Source organism: Ranitomeya imitator, chromosome 6, assembly GCF_032444005.1.
Source record: "Ranitomeya imitator isolate aRanImi1 chromosome 6, aRanImi1.pri, whole genome shotgun sequence".
Taxonomy (NCBI): domain Eukaryota; kingdom Metazoa; phylum Chordata; class Amphibia; order Anura; family Dendrobatidae; genus Ranitomeya; species Ranitomeya imitator.
In genome coordinates, this window is record NC_091287.1 from 307368906 (window position 1) to 307383552 (window position 14647).

At 48.7% G+C, this 14647-nt stretch overlaps 1 protein-coding gene across 2 annotated transcripts in view; it reads right to left on the reverse strand.

Moving 5' to 3' along the window:
• PRP4K (pre-mRNA processing factor kinase PRP4K) overlaps positions 1-14647 on the reverse strand; it is a 117047-nt gene that overhangs the window by 80613 nt on the left and 21787 nt on the right. For both annotated transcript variants that reach the window (XR_011314051.1, XM_069730721.1), the window contains exon 2: positions 56-1222. Coding sequence is in view for 1 of the 2 variants with exons in the window: in XM_069730721.1 (XP_069586822.1) it covers positions 56-1222 (1167 nt within the window). In the remaining variant the exon portion in view is untranslated. The remainder of the gene's footprint in view (positions 1-55; positions 1223-14647) is intronic.

Genomic DNA, 14647 nt, shown 5'->3' on the forward strand with positions numbered 1-14647 from the left:
GATTCTACATCATACACAGATACAAACTTGGGAAAACACAGTGTTGGTTTGTTACCTAGGAGAAGATTGTCGCCTCCTTTCTGGTTCTCGTCGTTTCCTTTCGATAGATTTACTTTTTGCTCTTCTCACTGGGGACTGTGTTCGAGGAGGGGATTGTTTAATCTTTTTATCATGTGTAAATGGAGATCTGCTGTACCTTGAAGCCCTTTCACGCTGTTTTGGAGTAAGGCTTCTGGCTTTGGGGCTACGTGCTTGTCTGCGGCCTGGTGAACGGTTTTCTTTTCCTGAAGAGGCATCTTTCGAAGGAGACTTTGCAGGTTTTTTGTCCCTCTCTGTATCCGATCGCCTTGGTTTATGCTCCTTTGACTTTGACCTCCTTTCCTTTGATTTGCTTCTTCTAGGTATAGGGGACTTGGACTTCCTACTGCGATCTCTCGTTCTGCTCTCACTCGCTATCGGAGATTTCTTTTGGTCTTTTGACCTTACTCTATCATCTGAGGGAGATGTAGATTTCCTGTTTTTCTCTGGGGATTGTCTGCGCAAGGGTGGAGATTTTTTCACTTGATCTTGGGATCTATTTCTTTTAGTAGGACTTTTAGATTTCTTGTTCTCCTTAGACTTACTCCCTGGTATCTTTTCTTTTGGGGTTTCAGAGTTGACTTTCATTTTTTTCTTTTCTGACTTATGTTTTGTCTTTTCTTTGGACTTACTGCGACTCCTTCTCTTTGAAACAGATTTTGAGACAATATCCTGCTTTCCCTTCAAATTTGATTTCATTGATGCCCTTTTCCCATTTCGAATCTTGTCATTAATCTCTCCCTCCTCTTCAGAACCAGAATTGTAACCCTGCAGTATTAAACCCATGCCAGAATGCACTCTACCTTCCATTAATTCATTGTCAAGCTCTGCTTTAATCATAGCTCTTTGCTTCTCCAAATCTTCCAATAAAGCAAATTCATCCAGATTTGCCCTCTTTGATGGGGAATTATCATCTTTGTCAGGATCTAAAATCTCTTTCCGTTTGTGCTTCTTGTGCTTATGTTTATGCTTGTGTTTTTTGTCCTTGTCTTCTTCAGAAGAATGCTTGTGCTTTTTGTGCTTGCTCCGATGCTTGTGTTTCTTTTTCTTATGTTTACTGTGCTTGCTCTGAGGCTGCTCCTCTTCTGAGACCTCACCATTTTCTTCAATGCCACTTCTATCAGATGTGTCGGCATCAACAATCCTGCCAACAAAACAAACATTTTCTACAACTGAAAAAAGGACTTCTACGACAGGTTATTTAACTGGTTCCATTTAAATAAAGCTCAAATTGGTTTTCCATTTTTAAGCATTTATGACATCCCACAGCATACATGTCTAATAGAAGCAACTCTAAGGGTATGTTTCCATGTGGCGTAATTCTCAGTATTTGCTGCGGATTGGACGCTGCGTATAGCTGCAGCGTCCAATCCGCAAAGTCCAGATGTTAAAGCATACTGGAGGGGATTTTGGGAAATCCCATCTACACTATGCGTAGACGCAGGTGGCAACATCACAAGGGACATTGAGACAAATAGCCTAGATTTGTGTTAGGTTATCAACATCAGAAAGGTAGGAATCAGATTCCCAGCACCTCCACAAATTAGCAGATTAAAGAGTGGCACATTTGACAAGTAAATTTTTGTATTGGTTTCGCCTTGAGTGATGAGGACTGAGCAACAACCTGGCATGGCTGGTTCAAAATATTCAGAGCCAGCGAAGCCTGGTAACCAATAACATAATGCACGACAGTGTTGTCATAGGATTTCACCCAACTTGATATTGAAGGCCAAATATTCAGAATACTCCCTTTAGCAATGATGGCCTGACATTAATAAAGATCATCAATGGTTTATTGCTGGGGCACAGATTGTCACATCAACTTCATGGTTTACTCAGCTCAGTCCTTTTAAATGGAACCTGTCACCCCGTTTTTTCAGTACGAGATAAAAATACTGTTAAATAGGGCCTGAGCTGTGCGTTACTATAGTGTATTTTGTGTACCCTGATTCCCCACCTATGCTGCCGAAATAACTTACCCATACCTCCCAACTTTTGAAGCTGAGAAAGAGGGACAAAGTTGCGTTTGTGTTGCGCGCCGCGGCAAATTTTAGGCCACGCCTCTGACCACACCCATTCACTAGCCACACCCATATTCACGTCCCAACCACACCCATTTAGCACTGCTGATCACACTGTTCATAAAGAATAATTATAAACAAAAAAATATGGCCACACAGTGCTCCATACTGTATAATGGCCACACATGATGCTCAATACTGTATAATGACCGAGTATGATGCTCTATAGTGTATAATAGCCACACATGATGCTCCATACTGTATAATAGCCGCACATGATGCTCCATTCTGTATAATGACTGCACATGATGCTCCATACTGTATAATGGCCACACATGATGCTCCATACTGTATAATGGCACACATGATGCTCCATACTGTATAATGACTGCACATGATGCTCCATACTGTATAATGACCGCACATGATGCTCAATATTGTATATTGGCAGCACATGATACTTCGTACCGTATAATGGCCACACATAGCTTCTCCTACACACGCGGCTGCGCTCTGTAAACTTTGCACACACGGCTCCGCTCCGTACACACGGTTCCACTCCATAAATCTCATACACACACGGCTCCGCTCTGTACACCTCGTACACATTCAGCTCCGCTCCATACACCTCGTACACATTCAGCTCCGCTCCATACACCTCGTACACATTCAGCTCCGCTCCATACACCTCATACACACACGGCTCCTCTCCATACATCTCGTACACACGGCACTACTCCGTACACCTCGTACACACACGGCTTCGCTCTATACACATTGCACATGCTGCTCCGCTCCGTATACCTTGTACACGAATGGCTCTGCTCCGCACACGTGGCTCTGCTCTGTACACCTCGTACACACGTGGCTCCGCTCCGTACACCTTTCACACTCTGCTCTGATCCGCACACCTCTTACACACACGACTCCGCTCCGTACACCTGTCACATGCTGCTCCGCTCCGTAGACCTCGTACACACGCGGCTGTGCTCCGTACACCTCGTACACACGACTCCGCTCCGTACACCTTTCACATGCTGCTCCGCTCCGTACACCTCGTACACAGGCGGCTGTGCTCCATACACCTCGTACACACGACTCCGCTCCGTACACCTTTCACATGCTGCTCCGCTCCGTACACCTCGTACACACGGCTCTGCTCCGTACACCTTTCACATGCTGCTCCGCTCCGTACACCTCGTACACACGGCTCTGCTCCGCTCCGTACACATCGTACACACGCGGCTGCGCTCCGTACACCTCGTACACACGCGGCTGTGCTCCGTACACCTCGTACACACGCGGCTGTGCTCCGTACACCTTTCACATGCTGCTCCGCTCCGTACACCTCATACACACGCGGCTGCGCTCCGTACACCTCGTACACACGCGGCTGCGCTCCGTACACCTCGTACACACGCGGCTGTGCTCCGTACACCTCGTACACATGGTTCCGTACACCTCTTACACACATGGCTCTGCTCCGTACACCTTTCACATGCTGCTTCGCTCCGTACACCTCGTACACACGCGGCTGCTCTCCGAACACCTCGTACACACGCGGCTGTGCTCCGTACACCTCGTACACATGGTTCCGTACACCTCTTACACACATGGCTCTGCTCCGTACACCTTTCACATGCTGCTTCGCTCCGTACACCTCGTACACACGCGGCTGCTCTCCGAACACCTCGTACACACGCGGCTGTGCTCCGTACACCTCGTACACATGGTTCCGTACACCTCTTACACACATGGCTCTGCTCCGTACACCTTTCACATGCTGCTTCGCTCCGTACACCTCGTACACACGCGGCTGTGCTCCGTACACCTCGTACACACGACTCCGCTCCGTACACCTTTCACATGCTGCTCCGCTCCGTACACCTCGTACACACGCGGCTGCGCTCCGTACACCTCATGCACACGGCTCCGTACACCTCTTACACACACGGCTCCGCTCCATACACATCGTACACACACAACTCCGCTCCATACACCTTTCACACGCTGCTCTGATCCATACACCTCGTACACACACGGCTCTGCTACATCCACACTGTAAACACCTCCTGACCTCACACCACACACATACACTTACCCTCCTCCGGCGCCCATGGCAACCAGCAGAGTCCTGTACAAGGATGTCCTCCCGATCATGTGACCCCTGACTCCTCCCATCCTGTGACCTCATCACAGGTCCTGTGCGCACAGAGCAGCCATCATGTGGTTTGCTGCTGTGCGGGCCGGGTGCAGGGACTCGGAGCTCTCAGCTGACCGGGTAATATCACATACCTCCCAACCAGTGCGGGACAATTAATGTCCCGCCCGGGATCGCGGGGCTGACTGTCAAAATCAGGACAGTCCCGCTGGATCCGGGATGGTTGGGAGGTATGCTTACCAAAGTCGCCGTTTTCGCCTGTCAATCAGGCTGGTCAGGTCATATGGGCGTGGCGACATCGCTGTTTCTTCCCCCAGATCTTGCATATCTTTCCGTTGGTGGCGTAGTGGTTTGCGCATGCCCATCTTCTGAATCCATTGGGCAGGAGAAGAAAAAACGCGCGATCTGCGCTATTTCCCTGGTGATCTGTGGGGGCGGCCATCTTCCTGAGGCCGCGCGTGCGCATATGGAGTCCTCTGCTGCCCGGGGCTTCAGGAAAATGGCCGCGGGATGCCGCGCGTGCGCAGATGGAGATCGCGGCGGCCATTTTCCTGAAGCCGAGATGCGAAATGGCCGCCGCGATCTCCACCTGCGCAAGCGCGGCATCCCGCGGCCATTTTCCTGAAGCCCCGGGCAACAGAGGACTCCATATGCGCACGCGCGGTCTCAGGAAGATGGCCGCCCCCACAGATCACCAGGGAAATAGCGCAGATCGCGCATTTTTTTTCTTCTCCTGCCCAGTGGATTCAGAAGATGGGCATGCGCAAACCACTACGCCACCAACGGAAAGATATGCAAGATCTGGGGGAAGAAACAGCGATGTCGCCACGCCCATATGACCTGACCAGCCTGATTGACAGGCGAAAATGGCGACTTTGGTAAGTTATTTCGGCAGCATAGGTTGGGAATCAGGGTAAACAAAATACACTATAGTAACGCACAGCTCAGGCCCTATTTAACAGTATTTTTATCTCGTACTGAAAAAACGGGGTGACAGATTCCCTTTAACTTGAATGATCCTCAAACTACTGAACCGCAGCACAACCAGCTCTACCCTCTCCTAGTGTATCCTCACCCATCCCCTGCAGACTGTGAGCCCTCGCGGGCAGGGTCCTCCCTCCTTTTGTACCTGTATGCCTTGGTTTTTTTGCTCATGTTTAATTGTATGTGTCTATATTTGCCTTTTCACATGTAAAGCGCCATGGAATAAATGGCATTATAAAAATGAATAATAATAATAATGGAAAAAAGCAGGTATGAAATGGCATAAGATATTAGCATCTATAAAATGTAAGGAACTTAATCACTGGAAAGCTGCAGTAATTTACACGCAGAATACTGCCTGTTTATATCTATGGACTCTGAAAAATGTCCAAGATCACATGCTTCACCAAAGTGATAAATACACACGTGAGACTATGATGTATCTGAAGGGCTACTATCCCCATTAAAGTTTATTCTATTAGGCATGTCCAAACTAAAAATGAAGAACCTTTTCTATGCACAATGGAGACATTATTTATTGGTACAACACAAATAACAGTACAAGCCTGAGGGCCTTCCACTGGTCACATGTAAAGTCCCTCATGTTACAATATTAAAGATGACATGTCCACAGTTTTGTCTCTTATTTTTCTCACTGCTCCTGAATAATCTGCTTTTAGTGTAAGGGTATGTTCACACGTTCAGGATTTCCATCCTTTTTTTTTCAGGACTGTTTTTTTAAAAAACTGCAGCTCTTGGCAGAAAACGCAGGTCCTTTTTTTGGTCCTTTTTTGATGCGTTTTTTGATCCTTTTTTTTTTATGCAGTTTTCTAACCCTACCCCTAACCCTACCCCTAACCCTAACCTTAGTGAAAAAAAAAAAAAAAAAATTCTTAATTTTTTTATTGTCCCTACCAATGGGGGTGACAAAGTGGGGGGGTGTCATTTACTATTTTTTTATTTTGATCACTGAGATGGGTTATATCTCAGTGATCAAAATGCACTTTGGAGCGAATCTGCCGGCCGGCAGATTCGGCGGGCGCACTGCGCATGCGCCCGCCATTTTGCAAGATGGCGGCGCCCAGGGAGAAGACGGCCGGACGGACACCGGGACGCCGGGTAAGTATAAGGGGGGGAGATTAGGGCACGGGGGGGGCATCGGAGCACTGGGGGGGGGGCATCAGAGCACGGGGGGAGGGGCATCGGAGCACGGGGGCGGGATCGGAGCACGGGGGGGCAGCCACACTCCGCCCACGCACTTCCGCCCGCTCCCCCGCACTTCCTGCTGCAGCGGTTCTGCACATCAAATCGCAGTAAAACCCGCAGATATATTTTTGATCTGCGGGTTTTACTGCGGTTTTGACCTCACAATGGAGGTCTATGGGTGCAGAACCGCTGCGGTTCAGGAAAAAGAAGTGACATGCTCCTTCTTTTTTGCCGCAGCTATTCTGCGCGGCTTTTTAAACGAAATTCCGGATCATGTGCACAGCAGTGACTGTTTTCCATAGGGTTACATTGTTATGTACCCTGCATGGAAAACAGCTGCGGAACCGCAGCGGCAAAACCGCTGCGGTTCCGCAGTAAAAAACGCACTGTGTGAACATGGCCTTATAGTTGCAGAGATATGGGCTTTTTGTTTATTGCTGATCTTTATACTCTTTGCATAGACGCCTCAGAGAATCCTGTGAGGAACACTAAGGCTGCATTGCATCATACTCTAAGCAACGCTCCTGGCTGGATGTATATGATCTACTAGATCAGAGATCCCCAACGTTTCTGACCTTGAGAGCCACATTCAGCTCTGAGAGAGGGTCGGGAGCCACATCCAGCCTTGAGAGAGGGTTGCAAGCCACATTCAGCTCCCGCCCCCTCACAATAGTAGCATCCAAAGCCTCCATTACAGGCATAATGGTTAAGGTACCGTCACACTAAGCGACGCTGCAGCGATACCGACAACGATCCGGGTCACTGTTTGGTCGCTGGAGAGCTGTCACACAGACAACTCTCCAGCGACCAACGATGCCGGTAACCAGGGTAAACATCGGGTTACTAAGCGCAGGGCCGCGCGTAGTAACCCGATGTTTACCCTGGTTACCATCGTTAAAGTAAAAAAACAACCACTACATACTTACCTTCCGCTGTCTGTCCCCGGCGCTGTGCTTCTCTGCTCTGGCTGTGAGCACAGCGGCCGGAAAGCAGAGCAGTGACGTCACCGCTGTGCTTTCCGGCTGCCCGGCGCTCACAGCCAGAGCAGAGAAGCCCAGCGCCGGGGACAGACAGCGGTAGGTAAGTATGTAGTGGTTGTTTTTTTTACTTTAACGATGGTAACCAGGGTAAACATCGGGTTACTAAGCGCGGCCCTGCGCTTAGTAACTCGATGTTTACCCTGGTTACCAGCGAAGACATCGCTGAATCAGCGTCACACACGCCGATTCAGCGATGTCAGCGGGAGATCCAGCGACGAAATAAAGTTCTGGACTTTCTGCCCCGACCAGCGACATCACAGCAGGGGCCTGATCGCTGCTGCCTGTCACACTGGACGATATCGCTAGCCAGGACGCTGCAACGTCACGGATCGCTAGCGATATCGTCTAGTGTGACGGTACCTTTAACCAAAGCTTTTCCACAAACATCACGCCAAAGCAGTATTCTAAGATCCAGGGGTTCCCACAATACCCCCATTTAGTATCCTCCTATAAAGCACTCCCAAGACACTGTCACATCCAGCTTCAAACATCTCCTCTGGCAGGTGGTATCATCTTGTCTCCAGCGTACCATACTTAAATCATCTCAAAACCCCCAAGACCAGTATATGTGCATCCAGATCTGCTCTTCTGTGCAGGGCTGCTCACAAAATTCATCATTTTCAGATTTGCTCTCTTCATACCTGTTTGCTAGACCTGGAGCTAATTCACCAAGCTGACAGACATCTGCGAGCCACAATTCATGGGACCACGAGCCACATGTGGCTCCCGAGCTACAGGTTGGGGACCCCTGTACTAGATGGTGGCCCGATTCTAACGCATCGGGTATTCTAGAATATGCATGTCCACGTAGTATATTGCCCAGCCACGTAGTATATTGCCCAGCCACTTAGTATATTGCCCAGTCAAGTAGTATATTGCCCAACCACGTAGTATATTGCCCAGCCACGTAGTATATTGCCCAGCCACGTAGTATATTGCCCAGCTACGTAGTACATTGTCCAGTCACGTAGTATATTGCCCAGTCACATAGTATATTGCCCAGTCACGTAGTATATTGCCCAGTCACGTAGTGTATTGCCCAGCCACGTAGTGTATTGCACAGCCACGTAGTGTATTGCACAGCCACGTAGTGTATTGCACAGCGATGTAGTATACAGCACAGACACGCAGTATACAGCACAGACACGCAGTATACAGCACAGACACGCAGTATACAGCACAGACACGCAGTATACAGCACAGACACGCAGTATACAGCACAGACACGCAGTATACAGCACAGACACGCAGTATACAGCACAGACACGCAGTATACAGCACAGACACGCAGTATACAGCACAGACACGCAGTATACAGCACAGACACGCAGTATACAGCACAGACACGCAGTATACAGCACAGACACGCAGTATACAGCACAGACACGCAGTATACAGCACAGACACGCAGTATACAGCACAGACACGCAGTATACAGCACAGACACGCAGTATACAGCACAGACACGCAGTATACAGCACAGACACGCAGTATACAGCACAGACACGCAGTATACAGCACAGACACGCAGTATACAGCACAGACACGCAGTATACAGCACAGACACGCAGTATACAGCACAGACACGCAGTATACTGCCCAGTGACGTAGTGTATTGCCCAGTCACGTAGTATATTGCCCAGTCACGTAGTATATTGCCCAGCTACGTAGTATATTGCCCAGCCACGTAGTATATTGCCCAGCCACGTACTATATTGCCCAGTCACGTAGTATATTGCCCAGTCACGTAGTATATTGCCCAGCTACGTAGTATATTGCCCAGCCACGTAGTATATTGCCCAGCCACGTAGTATATTGCCCAGTCACGTAGTATATTGCCCAGTCACGTAGTATATTGCCCAGTCACGTAGTATATTGAACCGCCGCGCAACCTGCCCTACCCTCTCCTAGTGTTTCATCACCCATCCCCTGCAGACTGTGAGCCCTCGCGGGCAGGGTCCTCCCTCCTTATGTACCCGTGTGCCTGTTATCTGCTCATGTTTAATGTATTTGTCTATATTTGCCTCGTATTCACATGTAAAGCGCCATGGAATAAATGGCGCTATAAAAATGTATAATAATAATAATAATAATATTGCCCAGTCACGTAGTATATTGCCCAGTCACGTAGTATATTGCCCAGCCACGTAGTATATTGCACAGCGATGTGGTATACAGCACAGAGTCACGTAGTATACAGCACAGACACGTAGTATACTGCCCAGTCACGTATGTAACAGGTTAAAAAAAACAAACAAAAAACATATACTCACCTTCCGAGGGCCCCTTGTAGTCCTGTCGCCTGTGTGCGGTGCACGCGGCAGCTACCGGTCCCAGGGTTGGTCTGAGCGCAGGACCTGTGATGACGTCGCGGTCACATGACCGTGATGTCATGGCAGGTCCTTCTCGCATAGCATCCTTAGCACCGGAACCTGCCGCTTGCACTGCCGAGGACAGGGCGCGACGTCGGAGGGTGAGAATAACGTTTTTTTTTAATAAGCAGCATCAATAGTAAAAAGTTGGTCTCACAGGGTTAATAGCTGCGTAACCGGAGTACGTTACACCGCGCACCGGTAATGCTGGCATTAACCCTGTGTGAGGGCTGACTGGAGGGGAGTATGGAGCGAGAACTGACTGCGGGGAGGAAAAAGCGGCCATATTGCCGCCGGACTGTGGCCCTCGCTGATTGGTCGTGGCAATGGTCGTGGGCGATCTCCAACGGAGAGAGACAGGGACGCGCCAGGAGGGTAAGTATTATATTCACCTGTCCCCCGTTCCAGCGCTGCGTGCAGCTCCGTGTTCCGGGTCCTCTGCCTGTGACGTTCACAGTTCAGAGGGCGCGATGACGCGCTTAATGTGCGCCGCCCTCTGACTGAACAGTCACAGCCAGAGGACCCGGAAAAAGCGGCACGCAGCGCTGGATCAGGGCCAGGTGAATATAGCAAGTGTCGGGGGCCTGAGCTAGCACTCGGCGCCCAGCGATGATAGGTTAGTATGGTATTTTTTTTTAATATATCGCAGCAGCATACGGGGCATATAATACAATGGAGCATGTTATGGGGGCCATCAACCATAATAGAGCAGTGTATGGGGGCATATACTATGGAGCATCTTATGGGGGCCATAAACCTTTATGGAACAGCGTACGGGGCATACACTATGGAGCATCTTATGGGGGCCATAAACCTTTATGGAGCAGTGTACAGGGGCATACACTATGGAGCCATCAACCATAATAGAGCAGTGTACAGGGGCATATACTATGGAGCATTTTATGGGGGCCATCAACCTTTATGGAGCAGTGTACGGGGCATATACTATGGAGCATCTTATGGGGGCCATAAACCTTTATGGAGCAGCGTATGGGGCATATGGATGGGAGCAAAAAATACAAGAACGGTGGCGCAGGATGGGAGCAGCACATGACAGGACGGGGGTGCAGGATGGGAGCAGCACATGACAGAATAGGGCAGCACATGACAGAACGGGGGTGCAGGATGGAAGCAGCACATGACAGAACGGGGGCGCAGGATGGGAGCAGCACATGACAGGATGGGGGCGCAGGATGGGAGCAGCAAATGACAGAATGGAGGCGCAGGATGGGTGCAGCACATGTCAGAATGGGGGCACAGGATGGGAGCAGCACATGTCAGGATGGGAGCAGCACATGACAGAATGGGAGCAGCACATGACAGAATGGGGGCGCCGGATGGGAGCAGCACATGACAGAATGGGGGCGCAGGATGGGAGCAGCACATGACAAAATGGGGACACAGGATGGAGCAGCACATGACGGGATGGGTGCGCAGGATGGAGCAGCTCATGACAGGATGGGGACGCAGGATGGAGCAGCACATACCAGGATGGAGACCATATACCAATATAAATGCTCGCCACCCGGGCGTAGAACGGGTTCAATAGCTAGTCCTTCTATAACTGCCGTTGAACTAAGAAACAAGTACCCTATGCTCCTCCAGAACATCGCAACTAGGACAATTCGTCACCGCCTGCAGAAGGACCTGGGTCTACCAAGTTGCCGCAAAGAAGCCCCTGCTCACAGCAGCAATGAAGACGAAAAGGCTTGCCTCTTGTAAGAAATATCAAGATTGGACATCTGAAGTGTGGAAGAAAGTGATGTTTAGTGATGAGAGCACTTTCAGGCTGGTCAGGGGAGGCTCAAAGGTCGTGCGTCATCCGAGTACCGTGTCACGGTATGACCCAAAATATACAGTTAAGACTGTTAAACACCCTGACAGTGTGATGGTGTGGGGTGCTAAATCCATGCCTAAACGACTGCAGATGGTGATAAAATGTAAGGGTGACATGTCAAAATATTAACTGTAATAAAATATCCACAATAAAACACTTGAATCCACTGAATATTAAGATTTTGTGGTTTCATTGAACTTGTAAAGATTTTTTTTTGCCGGCACTGTACATACATATTGTAGAATACCCGATGCGTTAATACAGGCCACGCAATATATAACAGTGGCCACGCAGTATATAACACAGCCACGTACTATATAACACAGGCCACGCAGTATATAGCAGCCACGCAGTATATAACACAGGCGACATAGTATATAATACAGGCCACGCAGTATATAACACTGGCCACGTAATATATAGCACAGCCCACGCAGTATATAGCAGCCATGTAGTATATAACACTGCCCACGCAGTATATAACAGTGGCCACGTAATATATAGCACAGCCCACACAGTATATAACACTGCCTATGTAGTATAAAGCAGCCACGTGGTATCTAACACAGCCTACGTAGTATACAGCAGTGTGGGCACCATATCCCTGTTAAAAAAATAATTAAAATAAAAAATAGTTATATACTCACCCCCTAGGATCCACCGAAGCTCCGGCGATACTCGCACAGCTGCCGCCATCTTCCGTTCCCAGGATACATTGCGAAATTACCCAGATGACTTAGCAGTCTTGCGAGACCGCCAAGTCTTCTGGGTAATTTCGCAATGCATCGCCGGGAACGGAAGATGGCGGCTGGCACGAGCGGCTCGGCGGACTACGGAGGGTGAGAATAGCAGGGTTTCTTTTTATTATTATTATTATTTTTAACATTACATTTTTTTTTTTTACTATTGATGCCGCATAGGCAGCATCAATAGTAAAAAGTTGGCACACAGGATTAATAGCAGCGGTTACGGAGTGCGTTACCCGCAGCATAACACGGTCCGTTACCGCCGGCATTAACCCTGTGTGAGCGGTGACTGGAGGGGAGTATGCGGGCGCCGGGCACTGACTGCGGGGAGTAAGGAGCGGCTATTTTCTTCCGGACTGTGCCCGTCGCTGATTGGTCGTGGCTGTTTTGCCGCAACCAACCAGCGACTTAGATTTCCATGAAAGACAGAGGCCGCGACCAATGAATATCCGTGACAGAAAGAAGGACAGACGGAAAGACAGAAAGATGGAAGTGACCCTTAGACAATTATATAGTAGATAACTCTGGAATGCTTCAACGTATCCCACTGATTCTCAGGCCATGTGCACACGTTCAGGTTTTTTTTTTGCGCTAAAAACGCTATAAAAACTCATTAAAAATGCATACATTATGCATTCTATCATTTAGAATGCATTCTGCATGTTTTATGCATCGCGGTAAAAAAATGAGCATGTTCATTATTTTTGCGGATTTTCTGCGTTTTTCCCGCAATTCTATGCATTTGGGAAAAACGCACAAAAAACGCGTCACAAAAAGCATCAAAAACGCGTCAAAAAACGCGAAAAAACATGCGGATTTCTGGCAGAAATGTCCGGTTTTTGTCAGGAAAATTTCTGCAAGAAATCCTGACGTGTGCACATACCCTCAGATTGTTTTTTTTTTGGTGACATATTTTGCTTCAGGATAGTGAAAATTTATTCGATATGACAAGCTTATTTATGGAAAGAAAAAAAAATGAAAATTTGGCCAAAATATAGAAAATTTAGCAATTTTCAAACTTTTAATTTTTGTGCCTTTAACCCCTTCCTGAATTGCGCAGTACAAGTACTGTTCTGCGGGAGCTGCGTTCTCGCAAACAGCAGTACAGATACAGCAGTACAGATACAGCGCTCCGATAGCACGGCCACAGGCTGAGCAAGCACCTATAGCGGGCATTTAACTCCTCTGATGCCGCTGTCAGTAGTGACAGCGACATAGAGGAGAATCCCAAAGGCAATAAATTCCCTGCAAGATTCCAACAGGACAACGCAATGTGATCGCGAGACTCCGGGCTGCAAGATGGCCGCGTGGTACTTCAGGGAAGGTGGCATGTCAGTGTCTGCTCAGAGCAGGACCTGAGATGCCACCTTCCCTACCTGTCAGATGCTGCTTTGATGTTCTGCAGTGAGAATGCATTGCAGAACATCAGATCAGCGATCTGATACTGTACAGTGATGTCCCTTACTTGGGCTAGGTTCACATTACCAGTTCTGTGTGCAGAGCATCATCTGCATGCGCAAACGAAAGCCAGCAAATGCATGTTTACGCAGCGTTTTTTATCTGCATCAGCTTACGCATGACAGCAAAAAAAAAAATGCTGCGTGTGCATGCGTTTTTATACATCTTTGACTGTGTTTGCGTTGATTATGCGCATACGTTCCATATTTCCAGGAGGGCGTGTCTCAAAACAGACTGCACATAATTGACACCTCAAAAAATGCAGCATGTTGCAGTCGCCAGACCCAAAGTACTGCAGTGCGCAGGCGCCGGGCCTCTCTGACCTTTTCGGCGCCTGTGCACTGCAGTACTTTGTTCTGCCCTCAACAGGGCAGAGAAAGTACGCCTGCGCCGGAGCCGTGGCTGAAGATCAGAAGAGGACGTCTTGGAATGAAGATGGGAGGCGCCAGCGGACCAGAGACGCCCATCCGACCGGACCAGCAGCGGGACCGCCCCTGGGTGAGTATAATCTAACGTCTTTTTCTCCTCTTTCAGGTAACATCAGAGGCTTATCTACAGCATTGCAGAATGCTATAGATAAGCCCCTGATGCCGGTGGGCTTACCTCACCCGCGATTTTCGGGGTGACAGGTTCCCTTTAAACCATCCATATATGTATCGTTTTTGGGTTCTACAGTTAAAACATACACTAAGTTCTTATGCTATTTCTTTTTTTCATTGATTTACATTTGTTTTTTCTCTTTGC